General features: G+C 39.6%; 2 protein-coding genes across 2 annotated transcripts in view; one reads left to right on the forward strand and one right to left on the reverse strand.

Moving 5' to 3' along the window:
• The window catches only part of HSPA4 (heat shock protein family A (Hsp70) member 4), a 57,025-nt gene that overhangs the window by 22,725 nt on the left and 8,726 nt on the right, over positions 1 to 25,574 (forward strand). Inside the window, exons 6-15 of the mRNA XM_010359961.2 lie at positions 644 to 777; positions 3,318 to 3,562; positions 14,124 to 14,200; positions 15,720 to 15,871; positions 16,376 to 16,482; positions 17,519 to 17,652; positions 19,132 to 19,313; positions 20,620 to 20,709; positions 23,980 to 24,132; positions 25,387 to 25,512. Of these exons, the coding sequence (XP_010358263.1) occupies positions 644 to 777; positions 3,318 to 3,562; positions 14,124 to 14,200; positions 15,720 to 15,871; positions 16,376 to 16,482; positions 17,519 to 17,652; positions 19,132 to 19,313; positions 20,620 to 20,709; positions 23,980 to 24,132; positions 25,387 to 25,512 (1,400 nt within the window). The remainder of the gene's footprint in view (positions 1 to 643; positions 778 to 3,317; positions 3,563 to 14,123; positions 14,201 to 15,719; positions 15,872 to 16,375; positions 16,483 to 17,518; positions 17,653 to 19,131; positions 19,314 to 20,619; positions 20,710 to 23,979; positions 24,133 to 25,386; positions 25,513 to 25,574) is intronic.
• On the reverse strand, positions 16,698 to 17,342 carry LOC104659818 (60S ribosomal protein L17). The gene has a single exon (XM_010359960.2). It carries the CDS (start codon positions 17,304 to 17,306, stop codon positions 16,752 to 16,754), a length of 555 nt encoding a protein of 184 aa, XP_010358262.2. The 5' UTR covers positions 17,307 to 17,342; the 3' UTR covers positions 16,698 to 16,751.

The raw sequence follows: 25,574 nt of genomic DNA on the forward strand, positions 1-25,574 counted from the left end.
TTTGACTTGGTTAATGTTGAAGGTTGTGAAATTTTAAAACTCTAGGGTTTCTTGCTCTTTATTTTGCTTTCAGCACTGCTACTCTTGCTTACCACCTGTGTCATGGTGTTTTTGCATACTGTGTCACTTGTGAGGAATTAATCTGGCCAGTACTTTTTGTGTACCCTTATAGCACGCATTTTGGTATTTAATCACATGCTTTTTGGGGAAGGAGCACACTTAGCGTGTGGAGCAGTGCTTTCGGTTAAAGATTGGTCTTCTCTTAGATTTGTGGACTGGTAGAGTCAGAGGAATGGAACATTAAGCAGCATCTCATGGACGGAACATGTGGGGATGTTAAACATAGCATAGGGGAAGAAGAAATCCAGGAAAATATATTTGGAAAATGGGGGAAATGACTTGGGGAAAATTGTGCTAGAGTCCATTGACAGCTATAAGGAAGTCTAAGTGAATGTCAGGATTTAACTCTTGGAAGATAGTCTTTTTCTTGAATAAATTACATAGTGCTTATAAAGAATTTGATTTCTAAAATATAAGACATGTAGTTGCATTTGTTATACATAAAACCTCTTTTTTGCTGCTTAAATGAATCTTATTTACTTAGATGTTGTTATGTTTAATTTTTGTGTTTTTTCTTCTGTAGTTGCTCTTGCATACGGAATCTATAAGCAAGATCTTCCTGCCTTAGAAGAGAAACCAAGAAATGTAGTTTTTGTAGACATGGGCCACTCTGCTTATCAAGTTTCTGTATGTGCATTTAATAGAGGAAAACTGAAAGTAAGCATTTTTTTTTCCCCTAGAAGACTGTTACTGTATGGTAATTATGAAATTTTGAGAGACAACTATTTTTTCTCATCTACAATATGGGAAAAATAATGCATACCTTGCAGGGTTATTCGGAGGATTTTTTTTCTTTCTTTTTGTTTTTTTTTTTTTGAGACAGAGTTTTGCTCTTGTTGCTCAGGCTGGAGTGCAGTGGCGTGGTCTTGGCTCACTGCAACCTCCACCTCCTGGGTTAAAGCGGTTCTCCTGCCTCAGCCTTCCGAGTAGCTGGGATTACAGGCATGTGCCACCACGCCTGGCTAATTTTATATTTTTAGTAGAGACGGGGGGTTTCTCCATGTTGGTCAGGCTGGTCTTGAACTCCTGACCTGAGGTGATCCACCTGCCTTGGCCTCCGAAAGTGCTGAGGTTACAGGCGTGAGCCACCGCGCCCAGCAGGAGGACTTTTTAACATGTAGTTCCTTGGTGAATTTTACACTGGGGATTGAGAAGGTGGTACAGGTGCTCTGTCCTCTTGCTCTTGAGGTTTTGAGTGTTCTGGAAAAGGAGTTTCTTTTGGATTCCAAAACAAACTGGACTGGAAATTACAGATTTCTAGAAAGCCTAAATTGTAAGTGGTTTTGTACACACAGAAGTGTGGAAGGCAAGGAGGGGCCAGAGGGTGATCTCTGTCACAGTTGAGTTTGCTGGTTTATGCTAGTTCCACAGTAAGGTATAACATTCTCTGTCTATCTAGATGAGTTTATCTAGAATTTGGTGAAGAACCAAGGATTTCTCAAGTGTTTGCTTTAATTATTTGAAATACATATTAAAATTCTTGGTGCCGAGGTCTAAATTGAACCCCTTGTACCCATTGGAGATTGGTGGAGAGGGATTACCCCAAACTAAATATTTGGTAATTTTGGAGGCATTTTGAGACTTTATTTGTTATGGTCTTCTTTCTTTGAAAAATAGACGTTTCCACTTTATTTTCTGGTTTATATTGTTTTTAGGTGGTTTTGTTTTTAAATAAAAGGAAAGCGAATCTTTTAGATAATTGGGAAATGAGAGATTTTTTTTTTTTACAGCTATAAGTGGTGGGCCAAATGTAATTCTCGGTGTTTAAACTTTAATCACTAACAGAATTTCTAAGATCTATGCTATGCTTTCATCTTTTTAAACAGAAGAGTCTGGTCATAATTCAGCCTGGCTTTGGATCAGAGTGATGTGTATTAGTAGCCATCTGCTTCTGTTTTTCTAAATTGTCCTTCAGTGTCACCTGTTACCTGTCAGTTTTCCAATCCTTTTGATTACTTTTAAATTACAAAAATAATCATTACAAAAATCTCTCCAAATTGGAAAACACTTATGTGTAAAGAAAAGTCTGGGCAACATAGTGAAACCCTGTCTCTACAAAAGTTAGCTGGGTGTGGTAGTGTGCCTGTAGTCCCAGCTACTCTGGAGGCTGAGGTTGGGGGATTGCTTGAGCCCAGAATTTGAGAACAGCCTGGGCAACATGACGAAGCCCCATCTCTACAAAGAAAATACAGAAAGTAGCTGGATATGGTGATGTGTGCCTATAGTCCTAGCTACTCGGGATGCTGAGGTGGGAGGATTGCTTGAGCCTGGATGGTTCAGACTACAGTAAGCTGAGATTGTGCCACTGCACTCCAGCCTGGGCAACGGAGTGAGACCCTGTCTCAAAAAAAAAAATAAAAATAAAAATAAAAATAAATAAATAAATAAAAAATTACTTACAATCTTACCATTCTTGGTGTATTTCATTCTAGTTTTCTAAGAAAACAATTGGAGTCACTATATTTAGCTCTGTGTCCTGTCTTTTTTTTTTCAGTTAACATACTAAGAAAATTTCCCCCATGACGTTTAGCATTCTTTGAAGAGATTGTTTTTACTGGTTTTATTCCTTCATAAGGATGTCATTACTTATTTAGCCTAACTTCTATTACTGAATCTAATTAGATCTAGTTTGCTTCTAATCTGTTAGAGATTTGAAAACGGGTAACCCAGGCTAATTAGACTTCCAGGTTAAATGGAAACACACTGCTGTGAGCTAAGGCTGTAACGAATCCTTTGGTAGTAAACTGCAGAGAGTTGAGCCTTGGTATTACTCAGTTTTGTGATAGTGAGTAGACTAGAAATAGGTACACGACATGTTAGTATATTTTACCTTGGACGTGTAACTGCTATTGGGAGTCAGACTGGTGTAGTGGGGAGGGCATGGACTTTGGAATTAAGGAGATTTGGCTTTGAATTCCACTTCTACCACTTAGTAGCTTTGTGAAGTGCGGTTTATCTCATCTGTCTAGGTCTGTAGCATTATCTGTAAATTGGGGATTATAGTGCCTATTTTTACAGTGTGGTCGTAATAAAGATTAAATGATGTATACATTGCCTTGTTTTAACCTTAATGTAACCCTCCTTTTTTTCTTTTTCTTTTTTTTTTTTTAAATAAGCAACTTACCAGGTAAAGATATATCCATCTGTTTCATAATTGATTGGTTCATTGTTAGATTAATTCTCATTTTTTCCCTAAGGTTCTGGCCACTGCATTTGACCCAACATTGGGAGGTAGAAAATTTGATGAAGTGTTAGTAAATCACTTCTGTGAAGAATTTGGGAAGAAATACAAGCTAGACATTAAGTCCAAAATCCGTGCATTATTACGACTCTCTCAGGAGTGTGAGAAACTCAAGAAATTGATGAGTGCAAATGCTTCAGATCTCCCTTTGAGCATTGAATGTTTTATGAATGATGTTGATGTATCTGGAACTATGAATAGGTAAGTATATACTGTTTTGATGTTAAAATGTTCAGTGAGTTTTCTCCACATATGTTAACCTTAAATTGACTAATTGTTATTAAAATTATCATGGGGTTATATGATAATTTTGGTTCTGTTTTAAAAATTAGAAGCCATTCAGGACCCTGCTTTTTATGAAAAGTTGGGTCTGGTTATTCTAATAATGTAGACTAATGTTTTTGTTCTGATTAATTGGATATTCCAACATATTGGTAGTTCTTTACATATGCATTTGTCATACATGAAATTTCCATAAAATCAGGGCAAAGAGCTGTAATGCAGAATTAAATTGAATTGAATTTACCCAGTGATTAAGAAATTGTTCTTTGTTTTTTTTTTTTTTTTTTTTTTTTTTTTTGAGAGTTTTTTGCTCTTTTGCCCAGGCTGGAGTGAAGTGGCACGACCTCGGCTCACTCTAACTTCTGCCCCCGGGTTCAAGCGATTCTCCTGCCTCAGCCTCCCGAGTAGCTGGGGTTATAGGTGACTGCCACTGTGCCCAGCTACTTTTTGTATTTTTAGTAGGGACGGAGTTTCGCCGTGGTGGCCAGGCTGGTCTCGAACTCCTGACCTCAGGTGATCCACCCACCTCAGCCTCCCAAAGTGCGAGGATTACCGGTGTGAACCACTGCGCCCAGCCTGAAATTTTTCTTTTTGAAAGATTTGGGTTCACTTGAGGGTGATAGCTCTTTTTGTATAGTGCTGCAAGAATTCTGGGTAATTGACATTTCGGGGTTATCCTCAGAAACACCCAGAGTGTTATTGTTGCCTGGTTCGGTTGCTTGGATGATGGGAGTAAGATGTTCTTTTGACTGTGAACTCTACTGGTAGAATTTAGGCAAGACTGGTGGTGTGTATTTGGAGACGTGTGCCTCAGCTATCCGTAAAAAAATTGAAATGGTGTTTATTGTTGCCTTGTATCCAAATTTTTAGTCACCTCTCCCCCTACTTGCAAGAGATGGCTTTCTTTTTTGTTAAGCAGCAGTCTTGTGTGTGTGTGTGTGTGTGTTCCATGAAGTCTGGAGGTAAGCCAATATGTTTCAGAAATTGTTAGTGAAGTGTTACATGTTTGTAAGAGCTAAGTAGATACTTATTAAGTAGTTCAAATTTTTTAGAAACTGAATTTGCCTGTGTGCTCTTTTTTAAAAATAGTTGTGGCCGGGTACGGTGGCTCACATCTGTAATCCCAGCACTTTGGAAGGCAGAGGCGGGTGGATCACGAGGTCAGGAGATTGAGACCATTCTGGCTAACATGGTGAAACCCCGTCTCTACTAAAAATACAAAAAATTAACTGAGTGTGGTGGCGGGCGCCTGTAGTCCCAGCTGCTGGGGAGGCTGAGGCAGAATGGTGTGAACCCGGGAGGTGTAGCTTGCAGTGAGCTGAGATCGCACCACTGCACTCCAGCCTGAGTAACAGAGGGAGACTCTGTCTCAAAAAAAATAAAAATAAAAATAGTTGTACTGTGGTGGGGCGTGATGGCTCACTCCTGTAATCCCAGCACTTTGGGAGGCAGGTGGATCACTTGAGGTCAGGAGTTTGAGACCAGCCTAGCCAACATGGTGAAACTCTGTCTTTACTAAAAATACAAAAACTAGCTGGGTGTGATGGCGGGCGCCTGTAATCCCAGCTACTTGGGAGGCTGAGGCAGGAGAATCGCTTGAACTTGGGAGACAGAGGTTGCAGTGAGCTGAGATTGTGCCACTGTACTCTAGTTTGGGCAACAAAGTGAGACGCTGTCTTCAAAAGAAAAAAACCAAAAAGTTGTACTGTATCTACATCATGAGAATACATAGCTCTCATATGTTCTACATTATAATCTTCATTTAGTGTGATTGTTGTTGCTTTTTTGAGACAGGATCTTACTCTGTCACCTAGGCTGGAGTGTAGTGGTGTGATCTTGGCTCACTGCACCCTCTGTTTCCTGGGCTCAAATGATCCTCGTGCTTCAGCCTCCTGAGTAGCTGGGACTACAGGCACATGCCACCACGCCTGGTTAATTTTTGTATTTTTTGTAGAGACAGGATTTCACCATGTCGCCCAGGCTGGTCTTGAACTCCTGGACTCAAGTGATCTGCCTGCCTCAGCCTCCCAAAGTGCTGGGGTTACAGGTGTGAGATACTGTGCCTTTTAGTCTTTAACATTCACCTTTGTTTAAATTGATGAAACTGGATTATTTCACAGTATGTTTCTTTTAATTAATGGTTTCTTCACTTAAAAAAACTTGAGGTGAAATTCACGTACCATAAAATTAAGCATTTTAAAGTAAACAATTCACTGGAATTTAGTACATTTACAGGGTTGTGCAATGGCCACCTCTATGTAATGGAAAAACATTTTCATCACCCCAGAATAAAACTTCATACCCAGTAGGTGATTATTTCTTGTTTTCCCTTACCTCTGGTCCCTGGTGATCAACAGCCTGTTTTCTGTTTCTGTGGATTTATATATTCTGTATTTTTCATATAAGCGGAGTCATGTAATATGTGTCTGACTTCTTTTGTTCTAACTTCTCAGTGTACTGTTTTTGAGGTTCATCCACATTCTGTATCAGTACTTAATTTTTTTCTTTTTTTTGGGCAGATGTTATTTTCTTGTATGGATAATACCGCAGTTTATTCATCCATTCGTTTGCTGATGAACATTTGGGTTTCTACTTTTTAGCTGTTGTGAATAGTGCTGTGGACATTTGTGAACAAGTACGTGTTTTCGGGTCTTTTGCATATATACCTAGGAGTGGAACTGCTGGCTTATACAGCAATTCAATGTTTAACTTTTTGAGGAATCTCCAAACTGTATTTCTCAGTGATTACCCCACCAGCAGTGTACTGGGTTTCAGTTTCTCCACATCTTTGTCAGCACTTATTTTCAATTTTTTGGATTATTTTAGTAGATTACTAGTAGCTTTGTGTTAATTCATTGTTTTGATGTTGGAAGTGCATTCTCCTGCAGATTCCTAATGGATAGCACATGTGAATAGTGTTCCTTAAGTTCTTGCATGTTGATGACAATTTGCCATGTTTATACTTAAAAGTCACTGTAGTTGGATAGAACCTTCTTAGCTTTTCTTTCCTTTTTGAGTATCTTAAATGCAGAAACAATCTATTTTTTTTTGTTTGTTTTTTTTTTTTTTGAGACAGAGTCTTGCTCTGTCACCCAGGCTGGAGTGCAGTGGCGCGATCTTGGCTCACTGCAAGCTCTGCCTCCCGGGTTCACGCCATTCTCCTGCATCAGCCTCCCGAGTAGCTGGGACTGCAGGCGCCTGCCACCATGCCCGGCTAATTTTTTGTATTTTTAGTGAGACGGGGTTTCACCGTGTTAGCCAGGATGGTCTCTATCTCCTGACCTCGTGATCCGACTGCCTTGGCCTCCCAAAGTGTTGGAATTACAGGTGTGAGCCACCGCGTTCGGCCAGTAACAATCTATTTTCTTTTGGTGTATAACATTGCTGTCAAAGTGTGACAGCATAGTTTTTAGATATTTGTCACTTGTTCTTTTTGCTTAGATGCCCAAATGTTTTTGATTTTTTTTTTTTTTCTTGAAAGTCCATTTGGGTATGGTGGCTCACACCTGTAATCCCAGCACTCTGGGACATTGAGGCAGGCGGATGGCTTGAGCTCAGGAGTTCGAGGCCAGCCTGGGCAACATGGCAAAACCTCGTCTCTACTAAAAATACAGAAAAATAGCCTGATGTGGTGGCATTCGCTTGTTGTCCTGGCTACTTGGGAGGTGGAGGTGGGAGGATCACCTGAGCTCAGTAAGTCGAGGCTGCAGCAAACCATGATCACACCACATTGCACTCCAGCCAGGATGATGAGAGTGAGACCCTGTCTCAAAAAGAAAAAAAAAAGAAAGCTCAATAATTTCACTACAGTATGTTTTGATGTTGGTTATTTTGCAGCAGTTTTTTTCCAGGTACATAGTGTGCCTTTTCGTTATATAGTTTGATATTACAAATCTAAGTTTAATTAAATTTTCTTAAGTTTTCTTGAATTATATTATCTAGTATTCTGTTGTAATGCTGTGGTTTTCTTTTTTGGGAATTCCTACATAATTAGGTTGGATCTTCCTTGCGTGTCGTATTATTTTTTTTTAGTTTGCCTATTTTTTATATTTGCCATTTTTGGTCCAGTCCTTCATGGCATTGCTCTTGTGTACTGTTTAGTTTTCATTTCTGATATTTATTTATTTATTTTTTGAGATGGAGTCTTGCTCTGTTGCCCAGGCTGGAGTGCAGTGGCCGGATCTCGGCTCACTGCAAGCTCTGCCTCCCGGGTTTACGCCATTCTCCTGCCTCAGCCTCCCAAGTAGCTGGGACTACAGGCGCCCGCCACCTCACCCGGCTAGTTTTTTGTGTTTTTTGGTAGAGATGGGGTTTCACTGTGTTAGCCAGGATGGTCTCGATCTCCTGACCTCGTGATCCGCCCGTCTCGGCCTCCCAAAGTGCTGGGATTACAGGCTTGAGCCACCGTGCCCGGCCGACATTTATTCTTATATTTCTAATTCTGTTCCAGGTTTTTCTGATTCTGATTTGTTCTTTCATTTCCTATATCACTTTTATTGAAATATAATTCACATACCTTACTATTTTAAAGTGTACAATTCCAAGGTTGTGCAACTATGATCACTATTTAATTCTAGAATGTTTTTATCACCCCAAAAAGAAACCTTGTACCCATTAGCATTTACTCTCCATTTCCCTCTGTACCCTAGGCAATTACCAATATGCTTCCTGTCTCTATAGATTTGCCTGTTCTTTTTTTTTTTTTTTTTTTGAGACAGAGTCTCAGTAGGTCACCCAGGCTGGAGTGTGGTGGTATGATCTCGGCTTGCTTCATCCTCCGCCTCCTGGGTTCAAATGATTCTCATGCCTCCGCCTCCCGAGTAGCTGGAATTACAGGTGTGCACCACCACACCCAGCTAATTTTTGTATTTTTAGTAGAGGTGGGGTTTCGTCATGTTGGCCAGGCTAGTCTCGAACTCCTGACCTCAAGTCATCCACCCGCCTCTGCCTCTCAAAGTGCAGGGATTATAAGTGTGAGTTCCTCTTTTGTTTTTGTGAAATATTTTAAAAATGTGGGTTAACTTTCTGAGATGTTTTCCCTCCCTCTTCTTGTATGTTTACTGTGCTGTCCTGCTTAGTTTGGATTTTTTAATCAGTAGTTTTTCTTCAGTGTAGTTCTTTTTTCTTTGAAGGTAACTTTAGATTGGGCTCAGTTTGCTGTGGTCCCTGAATACCTCATTTTAGGGCCTTTTATACTTGTTTTGGAACTTGCCAACCGCTGCTAATTCCAGCTTCTGTTTTCAGTCTGGCCCTCTGCGTTAGGTTATTCTGGAGTTTTCAGGCCAATTATATACCCTTTTGTTTCCTTCTGTTTATTTTGCACAGAGCTGATACTAAGCAGGAATTGTAAATGTGGGTGGTTTGTCTCTGCCTATATGTATTTTGAGGTTTGTGGGCATATGTCGTTACCTAATTTTGTTGTAGGATTGTTTAATCCCAGGAGATGGAGGCTGTAGTGAGCCATGATTATGCCACTGCACTCCAACCTGGGCGACAGAGGGAAACCCTCTCAAAAAGCAAAAAAATCCACATCAGATTATCACATTATTCAGCAATTGTATTTCTAGATACATATTCAAGAGAAATGGAAACACATGTCCACAGAAAAACTCATATGTGAATGCTCATCACACTACTCATGATAGCCAAAAAGTGGAAACAACCCAAATGTTCATCATCTGATGAAGAAGTGGGTAAAGAAACTATGCTCTGTCCATACAATGGGATGTTTTTGGCAATTGAAAAATATGTAATACAGATACATACTAAAACATGGATGAACCTTGAAAAGTTCGTGCTAATGAAAGAAGTCACAAAAGGCCACATTTTGTATGATTCCATTTATATGAAATGCCCAGAATTGGCAAATCTATAGACAGAAAGTAGATTTAGTGGTTGCCTAGGGCTATGGGAGTTGAGGAAAGTAACAGTTAAGGGGTATGAAAGTGTTCTTTTTTAGACTGAAAATGTTTTAAAATTGATTGTGGCGATGCTTGCAGAACTCTGTATATATGAAGTCACTGAATTGTATACTTAAAAATAATTTTGTACTAAAGCCTCATGCCCAAAAGTCAGTAATTACATCTTTATTTTTATCTTTTTGATTTTATTTATTTCTTTTTGAGGCAAGTTCTCACTTTGTCATGCAATGTGGAGTGCAGTGGTACCATCTTAGCTCACTGCAGCCTCAATCTCTCAGGTTGTAGAGATCCTCCCACCTCAGCCCCCCAGGTAGATGGGAGTATAGGTGTTCACTGACATGCCTGGCTAATTTTTGTGTTTTTTGTAGAGGCAGGATTTTGCCATATTGCTCAGGCTGGTCTCAAATTCCTGAGCTTAGCCACCCTTCTCAGCCTCCCAAAGTGCTAGGATTATAGGTGTGAGCCACCTCACCCGGACAGGAATTACATACTTTAAATGGGTGAATTCTATAGCATGTAAATTATATTGCAATTAAACTTTTTAAAAAGAAACTATCAAAAAACTTCTACCGTCCAGGCGCGGTGGCTCACGCCTATAATCCCAGCACTTCGGTATACCGAGGTGGGTGGATCACCTGAGGTCAGGAGTTTGAGACCAGCCTGGCCAACATGGTGAAACCCCATCTCTACTAAAAATACAAAAATTAGCCGGGTGTGGTGGTGGGCACCTGTAATCCCAGCTACTCGGGAGGCTGAGGCAGGAGAATTGCTTGAACCCAGGAGGCAGAGGCTGCAGTGAGCCGAGGTAGTGCCTCTCTGCTCCAGCCTGGGTGACAGAACAAGACTCTGTCTCAAAAAAATACAAAAAAAAAAAAAAAAAAAAAAAAAAAAAAAACAAAAAAACCCAAAAAACACAAAAATTACCTGAGCTTGGTTGTGTGCACCTGCAGTCCCAGCTACTCGGGAACCCGAGGTGGGAGAATCGCTTGAACCTGGGAGGCGGAGGTAGCAGTGGGCTGAGATCGTGCCACCGCACTCCAGCCTGGGTGACAGAGTGAGACTCCGTCTCAAAAAAATAAAAACAGAACAACAACAACAAAAACCTCTACTGCTGATGCTGTCTTCTTACAGTCTTTTCCTTTGCTTTTCACAGTTTTGATTTCAGATATTTTCAGACATGAAACAAAGTTGGAAGAATTTTACAGTGAATGTCCTTATCTCACCACTTAGATTCTACTGCGAACATTTACTGTACTTGTTTTATTACATATTTGTTCATGTATCCTATAAAGCCATCAATTTTTAATTATTATTATTATTTTTTGAGATGGAGTTTTGTTCTTGTTGCCTAGGCTGGAGTGCAATGGTGCGGTTTCAGCTCACTGCAACCTCCGCCTCCCGGGTTCAAGTGATTCTCCTGCCTCAGCTTCCCAAGTAGTTGGGATTACAGGCATGCACCACCACGCCCAGCTAATTTTGTGTTTTTTGCAGAGACGGGGTTTCTCCATGTTGGTCAGGCTGGTCTCGAACTCCCAGCCTCAGGTGATCCGCCCGCCTCAGCCTCCCAAAGTGCTGGGATTACAGGTGTGAGCCACTGCGTGGCCTGGCCTCAATTTTGTTTTTAATATATCTCAAAGTAATTTGCATCTGTGTACTTCTTCCAGAAACTTAAATTGCGGACATTATAAATGTAGACTTCTCCCCAAATACTAAAGTTTGCATATTGACCAGAATTCGTTGTTTTTTGGATATATTTTTATATAATGACACACTCAGGTTTTAAGTGCTTATATGCTGAGTTTCAACATACACATATCTTTGTAACTAATGCCTTTATTATGAAATAGACCATTATGTTGGAATGTTTCCTCAGGCTTCTGTAACCACTGATGTGCTTTTTGTATTTTTCAGTCTGTAGATTAAGTTTGCCAATTCTGTAACTTCTTGTAAGTGGCATCATGTAGTATGTAGTTTTTTGTGTGAGGCATTTTTTTAGTCAGCATAAAATTGAGATTCATTTGTTTGTTCCACGTGCCATTTGTTCTTCTGTATTGCTAACTACTGTGCCATTGTAGCTTTGTTGTTACTGATGGACAGTGACTCTTCAGCTTTTTTTTCTATTAGAAGTAAAACAGTTTAAACTTCTAACATGTAAGAGCTCTTACATCTCACCAATATTGATGTTAGCAGTCCTTAAGTTTTGCATGCTCTGGTGAGTGTTTTCTATACTTTACTATTCTTTTTTTTTTTGAGACGGAGTTTTACTCTTTTTGCCAAGACTGGAGTGCAATGTTGTGATCTTGGCTCACTGCAACCTCTGCCTTCCAGGTTCAAGTGATTCTCCTGCCTCAGCCTCCCAAGTACCTGGGATTACAGGCATGCGCCACCGTGCCCGGCTAATTTTGTATTTTTAGTAGAGATGGGGTTTCTCCATGTTGGTCAGGCTGGTCTCAAACTCCCGACCTGAGGTGATCTGCCTGCCTTGGCCTCCCAAAGGGCTGGAATTACAGGCGTGAGCCACCGCGCCCAGCCTACTATTCTTTTTTATTGAGATGTAATTTAATAAAGTCACCTCCTTTTCCCCCTTTTTTGGAGAAAGGATCCTTGTTGCTCATGCTGGAGTGCCATGGCTTGATCATGGCTCACCGTAGCGCCATGGCTTGATCATGGCTCACTGTAGCCTCATCCGGGTGATCCTCCTGCCTCAGCTTCCTGGATAGCTGAGACTACAGGTGTGCACCACCACGCCCGGCTAATTTCTTGTATGTTTAATAGAGATGGGGTTTTGCTGTGTTGTCCAGGCTGGTCTTGAACTTCTGGTTGAGCTCAAGCCTTAGCTTCCTGATGTGTTGGGACTACAGGTGTGAGCCACTGCACCCGACTAGAAGTCACCTTTTTAACATGTATAATTCAGTGATTTAAAAAAAAAAATTTGTGTGTGTTTTCATAGAGCTCAGCAGCCATCATCACAACTGAATTTTAGAACATTTTCATTACTTCTTAAACCCTAAATGAGTGAGCAGTCAGGGTGTGAAAAGACATGGAAGAACCTTAAATGCATATTGCCAAGTAAAAGAAGCCAATCTGAAAAATCTGCATATACTGTTGGATTCCAACTATATGACATTTTGGAAAAGGCAAAACTATGCAGACGACCGGGTGCGATGGCTCATGCCCGTAATCCCAGCACTTTGGGAGGCCGAGGCGGGTGAATCACTTGAGGTCAGGAGTTCAAGACCACCCTCACCAATATGGTGAAATCCCATCTCTACTAAAAAATTAAAAAAAAAAAAAAAAAATTAGCATGGTGTAGTGGTACACGCCTGAAATCCCAGCTACTCAGGGGGCTGAGGCAGGAGAATCGCTTGAACCCGGGAGGTGAAGGTTGCAATGAGCTGGGATTGCACCATTGCACTCCAGCCTGGGCAACAAGACTGAAACTCCATCTGAAAAAAACCCCAACCCCCCCCTCACAAAAAAAAAAAAAAAACCAAAAAAACTAGGCAGACAATAAAACAGTTAGTTACCTGGAGTTTGGAGCAGGGAGGGATGAATAGTTGGAGCACAGGGGAGTTTTAGGGCAGTGAAATTATTCTGTATGTTACTGAAGTGGTGAATACTTATACGTTGTTAAAACTCATAGAACACTAATAGAAACTATCATATTTATCAGCATTGACTCATTAATTGTAACAAATGAACCTTACTAATGCAAGATGTTAATAGAGGAACTGGGCTGGGGGTGAGGAAGAGATATATGGGGATTCTTGTCATGTTTGTTTCTCTGTAAACCTAAAACACCTAAAAATGTATATTAATATAAAAGAAAGAGACATGGTTGTGCATGCCTGTAGACCCAACTACTTGGGAGGCTAAGGTGGGAAAATCACCTGAGCCTGGGAGCTCACTAAGGTTGCAGTGAGAGTGAGCCAAGATCGTGCCACTGCACTCCAGTCTGGGCAATAGAGTGAGACCCTGTCTCAAAAAAAAAAAAAAAAAGAAAAACCCTGTACTCATTAGCTGTCCTTCCCATCTCTTCTTCTTCCCTGAAGTCATTGGTAGCCACTCGTCTCTTTTCTCTGGATATACTTATTCTGAATATTTCACATAAGTTTGTGTTCTCGTTTGACTTCTTTAACCCAGCATAGTGTTTTCATGTGTTGTAATTATGTATCAGTTCCTCTTATTGTATTCATTCATTTGTATTGCTTCATACAGTTGATAGGCATCTGGGTTGTTTTGGCTGCTTGTGAACATTGATATACCAGTTTGGTGTGTGAACATGTGTTTTCTGTTCTTTTGTCTGTATACCTAGAATGGAATTGCTGAATCGTATGCTAACTCTCTGACATCTTGAGGAACTGCCAAACACTTTTCCCAAGTGGCTGCACCATTTTCATTTTCTATTACCTGGGAATGTATGAGGGATCCAGTGTCTCCACATTTTGCCACCACTCGTTGTTAACTGTTTTTTATTATAGCCATCCATTCCACATACAAGTGGAATGTGATTTAATATACTGTATTTTTTTTTCGTTTTTGTTTTATGTTTTTTATAGAGGCAAATTTCTGGAGATGTGCAATGATCTCTTAGCTAGAGTGGAGCCACCACTTCGTAGTGTTTTGGAACAAACCAGTAAGTATTTTTGTGATTGAATTTGTTTGCGTATCTCAGACTCTTTGGAAATTGTTATCTATTATCTTAGCTTTGCAAGCAGTGATACAAATTTTTATTGTGTGAACTAATTCAATAGTATATATTAAGCTTTTAAAAAATCTGTATCTTCCCCCTGCCCAAAGCAATCTTTTGAAACTAGTAAAAGTTACTTCAAGAAACTGAATTCAGACTGAAAGTTGGATATAAGCCTCACAATTATTTAATGGTGGTAAAAATTGTCTTTTGCGATGCTGATATGGTAGTCTTGTAAGCTTTTCTGTCAGTGAATTCTTCCCTAGCTGGATGAGAGCTGTAGTAAAGGGAAGGTAGGATAACCACATACTTATTTAATAAGATGCTTTAATTTTGTCTCAGGGTAAAAGGTGACTGATTTAGGAGTATATACTAATTTTCCTAAAATCTTTGACAAACCATTTACCTGGACTTCACTGTTGCGTTGATTGCTATTTCAGAGTGTTGAGATATACTGTCAGCTTGGCACAGACCTTCCTCTTTAATTAGTGATGATGGCAGATGGGCTTATTTCCACACTGGGAAAGGCCATTTCTTTAAATAGCCCTTCTCAAGAAATTATCAATGGTTGTTAGATAAAATGTGACAAGGAAATCAGGTATTATTAAGAAGTATTTTATGAGCAACAGCAGATCGTTGATACACACCTTCTTTCTTTCTGATATGAACAAACTCTACCCGTATTTTATTTTATTTTTATTTTTTGAGATGGGAGTCTTGCTCTGTCATCCAGGCTGGAGTGCAGTGGTGCAATCTCAGCTCACTGCAACCTCTGCCTCCTGGGTTAAGGCAATTTTCCTGCCCTCAGCCTCCTGAGTAGCTGTGATTACAGGCGTGCGCCACCACGTCTGGCTTATTTTTGTATTTTTAGTGGAGATGGGGTTTTACCACGTTGGCCAGGCTGGTTTTGAACTCCTGACCTCAGGTAATCTGCCCGCTTCGGCCTCCTAAAGTACTGGGATTACAAGCATGAGCCACCATGCCTGGCTTCCATCTGTGTTTTAATGTGGACTATGTTTATGCGTTAGATTAGAACAGTAGAGTAGCTGGATGTGATTCTCCTTTTTTTTTCCTTTAATGTCAGGTCAGAGTAACTCAGTGCTTTGAGGCCCTCTTATTTTCCTGATGGCTAACGTATTTGTTTGGTCTGTTGATGTTTTAACACTTCTTTGTGTGATATCGTGTGAGAAATTCAGGACCTGTACACTGCAGTACATTTGAGTATTCCTGGCCCTCACCTCCTAAATCCCACTAGCTACCCTTCCCCCATTATTTTGAGAATTAAAACACCTACTTGTTTCCAGATGCCACATGCCTCTGTGAGTGTGGGCATGAGTATATGTGTATTGTGGAGGTGGGTGAGGGAGTGGAGGAGTTTTGTTATACATCTGAGTTGTTTCATCATGGTAAGATGTTACTGTTCTTTCGTTTCATTAAAAAAATCTGTCTAATTCTTTAAAAATAGAGTTAAAGAAAGAAGATATTTATGCAGTGGAGATAGTTGGTGGTGCTACACGAATCCCTGCGGTAAAGGAGAAGATCAGCAAATTTTTTGGTAAAGAACTTAGTACAACATTAAATGCTGATGAAGCTGTCACTCGAGGCTGTGCATTGCAGGTGAATATTCTTTCTTTTATAGGTAACCGTTTATAAATCATTGTAACAAGATGGCAGTGGTTTATGTATCTAATAACCTGGGGTTAGCTCAGGGTGATTTCAAGGTGTTGAGATTCCAAAACCTTTGTTTTAAAATAGAGGTGATGTTCCTAAAAGTAATTGTACTCTATAGCACATAAGATGAATTAATTGACTAGAAACATAGGTAACTCTGAGCCTGAAGTATGACTACAATTTGGCCTGTAACCTATGTCTGTATGAAATAGTGTACATCAATTAAATAAGGGTTGGGGTTAATAGAAAAATAAGACACAGTAAGGAATAGCTAGATTATATAGGTGATTGACATGATAGAAGTTTGTGAAACTGTTCAGATACCATTAAATTACTAATGTAAATATTTTAAAAAGACCATTGATTTTCTGAAGTCATTTGTAGGTTTAGTGATTTTATCAGTTTATAATGTCTATACTTGTTAAATGGAATTTTTGAAAATTATTCTAGTGCGCCATCTTATCGCCTGCTTTCAAAGTCAGAGAATTTTCTATCACTGATGTAGTACCATATCCAATATCTCTGAGATGGAATTCTCCAGCTGAAGAAGGGTCAAGGTATCATGTTTATTAATGATTTATATACCTAAAGTTGACTATTAGGTCTGAGTAATATGTTGCTCTTCATTTCAGTTTACATAAATCTGTAACATTTTGTCGTAGTGCATGAAGGAAAGTGATCATTTATTTTAGTCAGAATAAATTTGTGTCCTTATTTAGTTTCTCACACTTGATTTTGCTGAAATCCTTGGTGCCTTTTATGTGCAGATTGATGTATATTCCTTTTTTTTTTTTTCCTTTAAATTACATTTATTTTAATGCTGAATTTACTCCCGTGCCATAAGTTTTTGTTTCTTCAGTTTCTTCTGGGATATCTTTTTCTTCTGGGCAACCTCCTTTTTTGGTTTAGGAACAATCTGTTCCTTTTCAGTAAGGATCATCTCAATGTGGCAGGGAAAGCTCATGTATGGGTTAATCCGACCATGAGCTCTGTAGGTCCGTCGGCGCATTTTAGGTGCTTTGTTCACTTGGATATGCTCGATGACCAGAGAATCTACATCTAAACCCTTAAGTTCAGCATTACTCTCTGCATTTTTAAGCATGTGCAGCAAAAATTCAGCACTCTTTTTGGGCCATCGACCTTGTGTCCAGCCCCACTGCTTGGCCTGGGCACACCTGCCAACTCCACCATTGTAACGTTGGAATGGTACGCACTGTTTCTGTAAAGTGACATCTTTCAGATACTTCGTGGCTTTTCGAATATGCATACCCTTGATGGCCTGGGCAGTTTCACGAGTGTTCTTAAAGTGAACACGAAGATTGGAACCTCTTGATTTGCATGATTTCGTGGGGTTCTCCGGGTCAAGTGAATAGCGAACCATTTTCACAGATTACCTCAGGCCGCTTAGGGAAAGAGTTTTCCTTTTTTTACTGACTTTATATATAAAGATTCTTGGGAACTCTTATAATCTGGAAATAATGCCATTTGAAAAGAGAGAGACTAACACTATACAATAATTACAAACCTGGAACGCAGGGCTAAAAGTGTTAGGAATATCCTGAATCCGTGTTTTTGTCTTTTTCCTCCATTCAGTGACTGTGAAGTCTTTTCCAAAAATCATGCTGCTCCTTTCTCTAAAGTCCTTACATTTTATAGAAAGGAACCTTTCACTCTTGAGGCCTACTACAGCTCTCCTCAGGATTTGCCCTATCCAGATCCTGCTATAGGTAAGAGTTGGGAATTTAAAGAAAAAAAAAAAGGCACAGTGGCTCACAGCTGTAATCCCAACACTTTGGAAGGCTAAAGTGGGAGGATCACTTGAGCCGAGGAGTTCGAGATCACGTAGTGGGCAACATAGTGGGACCCTGTCTCCATTTAAAAAAATAAAAAATAAAAAAGCTTATCTACTTGGAGAGTTGGCGTAGTAGAAAGAACAAGTACGGTGTTCTGAAATTTAGAGGCTTTAGATTACAAAAGAAAACCTCTTCCAGTCTCGTTAACAGGTTTAGAACCAGCCAAATGGCTATTACTTAATTGGATCTCCCATCGTATCGGCAGTTTTTCTTGGTTAACGCACATTGTAGTTACAGCTTGTGTATAAGGTGGGGCTGTATACTCTAAGGAATTAACGAAATTCAATTTGGACCCTAACATACAGTTATAAGATGTATACAGAAAATCGCCGGGCGTGGTGGCTCACGCCTATAATCCCAGCACTTTGGGAGGCCTAGGTTGGCAGATAACAAAGTCAGGAGATCGAGAGCATCCTGGCTAACACAGTGAAACCGGGTGTCTACTGAAAAAATACAAAAAAAAATTAGCCAGGCATGCCGATGGGCGCCTGTAGTCCCAGCTACTTGGGAGTCTGAGGCAGGAGAATGGTGTGAACCCGGGAGGCAGAGCTTGCAGTGAGCCAAGATCATGCCACTGCACACCAGCCTGGGCGACAGAGTGAGACTCCGTCTCAGAAAAAAAAAAAAAGATGTATACGGAAAATCATTAGGAGATGGTGATACGATATCAAAGCATCCTAGGTTTCAGAACTTTGTTATCTAGAGTATTTATAGACTCTGAGAAACTCTGGAAATAATACTAGTTGAGAAGAGAGAGAGAAACTAGTTATACTATAAAGACCTAGAATATATGGGTAAAGAATTAGGAGTATCCTGAATGGCATTTAGAAGCTGTAGAAAGTTAACCTATTCTGTTTTCCCCATCTGTAAATCTGTAAAACCAGGAATAACAGTGATAATTCATACTTTTCAGAGTTCTGGGAATGAAGAAAATGTAAATAAAACCCTTGTACAGTAACTGAATCTAGAAATGGCAATTTACTGAGAAATGACAAGCAGTGTGGAATCATTTTTTTTTTCCTGTTTTGTTTTTTCAGTAGAGAATGTGCCAAATATGTTTTAGGAATTAATCTGAAAGTACCATTTAAAGATAAATAGAAATAAGAAATTGGAAGAAAGGAAAGAATTGGGAGATATTTGAGTTCTTAATTGGGGCAGGATAATAAGAGACTGAAAGAAGAAAGAAATCTGATGATTTAATAAGATTCTAAGAAGATCCATTTTGCTTATTTTAAGCATCATGTTACTGAGCTATCATTGAAAAGTAGACATAATGTAACAATGTAGGCATATATTCATGCTTGAATTCATCCTCTTAGGTTATGTGTTCTTTTGTCTCTCGTATGTCCCTAGCTCAGTTTTCAGTTCAGAAAGTCACTCCTCAGTCTGATGGCTCCAGTTCAAAAGTGAAAGTCAAAGTTCGAGTAAATGTCCATGGCATTTTCAGTGTGTCCAGTGCATCCTTAGTGGAGGTTCACAAGTCTGAGGAAAATGAGGAGCCAATGGAAACAGATCAGAATGCAAAGGAGGAAGAGGTAATCTAGACATTGTATACCATTTGTGATGGCCCGGAAGTGACTTGTCTAGAAATTATAGCAAGTAGACTTGGTAGCAAGGGAGGAGCGTTGTGACAGAGCTGCTGATTGAGAGTGGATTTATATGTTTGCTCTTCCCCCAATATAAGTGAACCAGCAGTAGATTTTTATGCAGAATTTGTATAGAAATGGAACACAGTTGATTTCTCCTTTCAGATCTTATACTTCTCAACTTGAGTTATTCTTGATTCTGGTTATTGAATGCTCTTGAGTCTCAGTTAATTATTTTCAAAAGTAGAATAGATTGTACACTCATTTGTTGGAATTATGCACTGGGTGTTGTCTTCATTGTTCATCAGAATCAAAGCTTTATAAAACTACAAATTACCTATGATTCTGGCACTTCGGGAGCCTGAGGCAGGAAGACTTCTTGAGCCCAGAAGTTTGAGGCCAGCCTGGGCAACAAAGTGAGACCCTCATCTCTACTAAAAGTAAAAATTAACCAGGTGTGGTGGCACACACCTGTGGTCCCACCTACATGGGAGGCTGAGGCAGGAGGATTGTGTGAGCCTAGGAGGTCGAGGCTGCAGTGAGTCCTGTTTACACCACTGCACTCCAGCCTGGGTGACAGAGTGTGACCCTGCCTCTGGGAAAACAAAACTACAAATGCTGGGGTTTCATTCCCACAGATTTTACTGGAGTTGGTCTGGGCCGAGACCCAGGTAGCAGTAGTTTTAAAAGCCTCTCAGGTCATTCTAATATGTTGCAGACATTGAGAAGCCACTGGTTCAGGCTCTCCACAAACCTCTTCTTTCATCGTTGTTCTTAGGCTTTGTAATTTTAACGTGTTCACCTCCCCGAGCACATCCAGTGGTCATACTTTTGAGGATGAAGAGAGGCTGACTTAGGAACTATTTGAAAAAGTTGGAACTTTTGAGAGAAAATACCTTTGAGGAAGCCTGGAGAAGCTTATGCTCTCTTCAGGTTGTATTTTGTAGATTGTATTAAATGATGCCACATGGTGAACTGTGAGTACTTAATGGTGTACAAATCTGTTCCACAGTCATTCTTCTTTATGTAAGGGTAAGGCAGGACAAGTGTTATCCTCATTGTACAGATGTATTAACTAAGATCCAGAGTGGAAAATGTCTGTGTTATAGGTAATGTGGCCTACCTGGAATTTAAGCATAGGCCTTCTGATTGCTGGTAATTCAGCAGAAATTTCATAACCATGTGACTTTGTCAATGTGTAATGAAGGTTGTTTAGTCTTCCTAATTGCAAGATTTAATTTGACCTGTTTTTCAGAAGATGCAAGTGGACCAGGAAGAACCACATGTTGAAGAGCAACAGCAGCAGACACCAGCAGAAAATAAGGCAGAGTCTGAAGAAATGGAGGTATGAGTTGTATGGTTTTTTTTTTTTTTTTTTTTTTAAGGCAGCGTTTCACCGTTGCCCAGGCTGGAGTGCAATGACATGATCTCGGCTCACTGCAACCTCCACCTCCCGGATTCAAGTAATTCTTCTACCTCAGCCTACTGAGTAGCTGGGATTACAGATGCACACCACCATGGCAGCTAATTTTTTTTTTTTGTATTTTTTAGTAGAGATAAGGTTTCACTGTGTTGGATAGGCAGGTCTTGAACTCCTGACCTCAGGTGATCCACCTGCCTTGTCCTCTCAAAGTGCTGGTATTACAGGTGTGAGCCACCACGCCCAGCTGAGTTGTGTTTTAGAATATGCACTGCAGGCTTTTTAAAGTACATGGTTTTGGCTAAGGGGCAGTGTCTTGAAACATAGTTATACTTAGAAACTCAATTTATTTGAACAATTTTTTAAGCAAGATTTTGTAGTGATATTTGTAGTGTGCTATTTGCAAGATGGCCTTTAAACTCTCTCCTGGTTTATACATGGGAAGAAAGCATGATTTATTTATGCTGGTTTCTGAATGGCTTATACTAAGTCATTCTACCCATAATTTAATTCATTACCGATAAACAATAATGAAACTGAAAATTTTTTCAAAATTATCAATAATCCATGCCTTTTAATTTTTAATTTTTTAATTTTTTTGAGATGTACTCTAGCTGTGTCGCCCAGGCTAGAGGTACAGTGGTGTGATCTTGGCTCACTACAGCCCCCGCCTCCCAGGTTCAAGTGATTCTTATGCCTCAGCCTCCTGGGTAGCTGGGACTACAGGCGTGCACCATCACGCCTGGATAATTTTTGTATTTTTAGTAGGGACAAGGTTTCTCCATGTTGTCCAGGCTGGTCTCGAACTCCTGACCTCAAGTGATCCTCCCGCTTCGGCACCCTGGGATTACAGGCACGAGCTACTGTGCCCAGCCAAAATAACATCTTTTAATAAAAAGGCATGGGGCCTGGTTAAGTGGCTCACGCTTGTAATCCCAGCACTTTGAGAGGCCGAGGTGGGTAGATCACTTGGGGTCAGGAGTTTGAGACCAGCATGGCCAACACGGTGAAACCCCATCTCTACTAATAATACAAAATTTATGCGGGTGGGGTGGTACATGCCTGTAGCCCCAGCCACCCAGGAGGCTGAGGCATGAGAATTGCTTGAACCTGGGAGATGGAGGTTATGTGAGCTGAGATTGTCCCACTGTACTCCAGTCTGGGCGACAGAGCAAGACTGCATCTTAAGTTATTTTAAATCATGCAATAATAGATTTAAATGTATTTTGTGAATAATGTAAATAATGTATTTATTTCAAAAAGAATAGTAACATTTTTGAATGAATCCTTTACAACCTATTATTTAGTTTTGAGTTGTCATGTTTAAATTTATCATTGAAAATATCTTTTAAGTTAATTATAAAATTACAGTGTATAATCTTGCCATCTTAGGAGTTTCTAATTTTAAAAAGTTTTCTAATTTTAAAAAATTTCTAATTTAAATGTGGCATTTTAAAAAGTTGGACAGAACTTTTTAAAGTGGCTTAAGTCTGTTATATATTTTCATGTCAGTTAACAAAATTTAATTGCTTTCCTTTAGCTGTGCAAGTAATATTAAAAAAGAAAATGGAAAGGAAATGGTGCTTACAGATTCTTTAGTTGGGTCAGGCCTCTTTCAGGATGGAAGACCGTTTATGTTGTTGGGTGGGATGGGGGCAGCAGTGGCAGAGACAAAGACTTGTTCTCCTATGTGTTTGTGGAAGGTGGGTGAAGAGAAGGGAGAAGTGACAGCCCCTTCCCCAATGCCCTTGAGCTGTGGGTGGTTCTAGAGGTATTAGTTATCTAGGCTTCCTTGGGATGGCTCAGAAACTAAAGTGCCGTTTGCACAGTATTGCTTCTAAAGGCAAATGAAATAGAAATGATAGATAAATTTCAGCAGCCGACTTAAGTTAGTTTGATAGGAGGTGGGAAATGACATTAAAATTTTGCTTTATCATAGAACAAATTGAATTCCAGATGAATTCTAAGGTTCAAAGTTGAAAAGGAAAAAGCTTGAAGTGAGTATTTTTCTAATCTGTGGATGAGGAAGGGCTTTCAGAGTATGAAAGCAACATAAGTAATCTCAAAGGAAAAGATATGGATATATTTGACAGTCAAAACTTATATATAGACAAATAATACAGTTAGAAAAAACTAGAAGAGTCACTGTGGCTCACGCCTGTAATCCAGCACTTCAGGAGGCTGAGGCGGGCGGATCACTTAAGGTCAGGAGTTTGAGACCAGCCTAGCCAACACGGCGAAACCCCATCTCTACTAAAAATACAAAAATTAGCTGGGCGTAGTGGCGGGCGCCTGTAATCCCAGCTACTCAGGAGGCTGAGGCAGGAGAATCTCTTGAACCCGGGAGGCAGAGGTTGCAGTGAGCCGAGATCGTGCCATTGCACTCCAGCCTGGGCTGCAGAGCAAGACTCCATCTCAAACAAACAACAAACAAACTGGAAGAGTCAGTTATTTGTGGGGAAAAAAACACTGCAATCCTGAAAGAACAGTGGATAAAATATTACTAGGCAGTTTGAGGAAATAATTAAGTATGGCTTGTAAGTGTCTGAAAAAGGTTAAAAGAAAGTCATACTGAATGAATAACAGATGACATTAAATGAATTCTCATTTGTGGATAGGGTGCAGTGAAATGAGTTTTCTCCTTGTGAGAATGTAAATAGTTATAGACAGTATAGAAATCAAATTACCAATATGTTACTGATCCATAAAAATTTCATAACCTCCTCCCCACTAACTTCATTTGCATGTCTATATGTTTAAAAGTAGGAGAAACATTTTTAATAGTGATTGTATATTGATATGGGATTATAGGAGAGAGGTATTTTGTAAAATTTACCATCTTAATTACTTTTAAATGTACAGTTCAGTAGTGTTAAGTATATAGACATTGTGGTGTAACCAGTCTTCAGAACTTCATCTTGAAAAACCAAAACTCTAGACCCATTAAATAACTTTCCATTATTCCCCTCCCCCATCCCCTGACAGCCACTATTCTGATTCCATTTTTATGAATTTGACTGCTCTAGATTGACTTATTTTTTATTTTCTAGATGTTATGGTAGTCCTAAGTTACTTAGATCATCATCAAAAGAGAAGGAAGTAAAAAAAGCAAAAACAGCTTTTCAAACATGACCCATTTTGAAGTTTAAGGTAGTCTGTATATGTGTTTGTTCTTAATGAGTTCTATTCTTTTAGACCTCTCAAGCTGGATCAAAGGATAAAAAGATGGACCAACCACCCCAAGCCAAGAAGGCAAAAGTGAAGACCAGTACTGTGGACCTGCCAATCGAGAATCAGCTATTATGGCAGATAGACAGAGAGATGCTCAACTTGTACATTGAAAATGAGGTTGTTATTTAAAGTCTATTGGAACAATGAGCTGCTAACAAATTAATGTTAACATAGTATTCAGACTCTGTGTTGAGTGACTTTATGCATTTTTGATTGGGCTTCGAGAAAATAATTTAGACTTTTGCATGATATTTTAAGGGCAAGTTGAAGCAATAGATCCCATGTTATTTCAATTCTTTTATGGTGGTACCAATATGTCTGTATTGCTAGAAGCTCTGTTATGAAAATTTTGACATATAATGTCTTTGGTGTAGGGGAGGTATTGTTCATTTTTGAATACGGGGGTATATTTGTTCACTAGAGATTGGGATATTTGAGGTTGGAGGTCATGGAAGTTGATCAGTAGGAGAAATCATATAGCACTGATGGTGGCAGTATTTTGCTTATTCCTTTCTGTTGCCAGTCAGTATGTAAATATAGTAACTCTTAATTGAGAGATGCAAGGTTTGGGATTTGTGAGCACATTTAATTTTTGTCTGTGAGGTTTCTTACCAGGTTTCCACTGGATCTTAGAATAGTTTTGTCTTATAGAAACTTCAGCATTTATACTGCATGAATGAATTTGATTTTTTTATCTCATAATAAATAACACAGCAGAGGATATCACTTAGTGACATTGAAAACAATAGGTTTTTTCATTTAATAGGTGTTTTAAAAACAATAGGTTTTTAAAGTTCTCTTTGTCTTAAATTCTTTAATTTTGCTTTTGAGTGTCTATACCTTGATGTTTCTATTGTTCTTTTTTTTAATCACACCCACAAAACTCTTTTTGATATTCAAAGTCTGTCAAGGATTAGTCTTCCCACTTGCGTTTGTTATGTGACTTGCAGAACTAAAAGGATTTGGGGAAGAAAGCCTCTACTTTATTTATTTATTTTTTTTTGAGATGGAATCTGGCTCTATGGCCCAGGCTGGAGTGCAGTGGTGTGATCTCTGCTTACTGCAAGCTCCGCCTCCCGGGTTCACGCCATTCTCCTGCCTCAGCCTCCCGAGTAGCTGGGACTACAGGCGCCCACCACCACGCCCGGTTAATTTTTTGTATTTTTAGTAGAGACGGGGTTTCACCATGTTAGTTAGGATGGTCTCGATCTCTTGACCTCGTGATCCACCTGCCTCAGCCTCCAAAGTGCTGGGATTACAGGCGTGAGCCACTGTGTCCGGCTCTACTTTTATAATTATATTGGTATTTAAGAGGAAATGATTTCAGTTGTCCTAATGTCTAATTAATTTGTACATAATATTTATTCTCAGGGTAAGATGATCATGCAGGATAAACTGGAGAAGGAGCGGAATGATGCTAAGAATGCAGTGGAGGAATATGTGTATGAAATGAGAGACAAGCTTAGTGGTGAATATGAGAAGTTTGTGAGTGAAGATGTAAGTCTACTGCAATATACCTAACTACTGTGTGTCTTCTGTGAACATCTTTAAATGGGTTA

This window comes from Rhinopithecus roxellana, chromosome 3 (genome assembly GCF_007565055.1).
Source record: "Rhinopithecus roxellana isolate Shanxi Qingling chromosome 3, ASM756505v1, whole genome shotgun sequence".
Classification (NCBI taxonomy): Eukaryota; Metazoa; Chordata; class Mammalia; order Primates; family Cercopithecidae; genus Rhinopithecus; species Rhinopithecus roxellana.

Excerpts from the sequence above, each read along its gene's own strand:
- LOC104659818 (XM_010359960.2), bottom strand. The coding sequence starts at position 17,306 with ATGGTTCGCTATTCACTTGACCCGGAGAACCCCACGAAATCATGCAAA.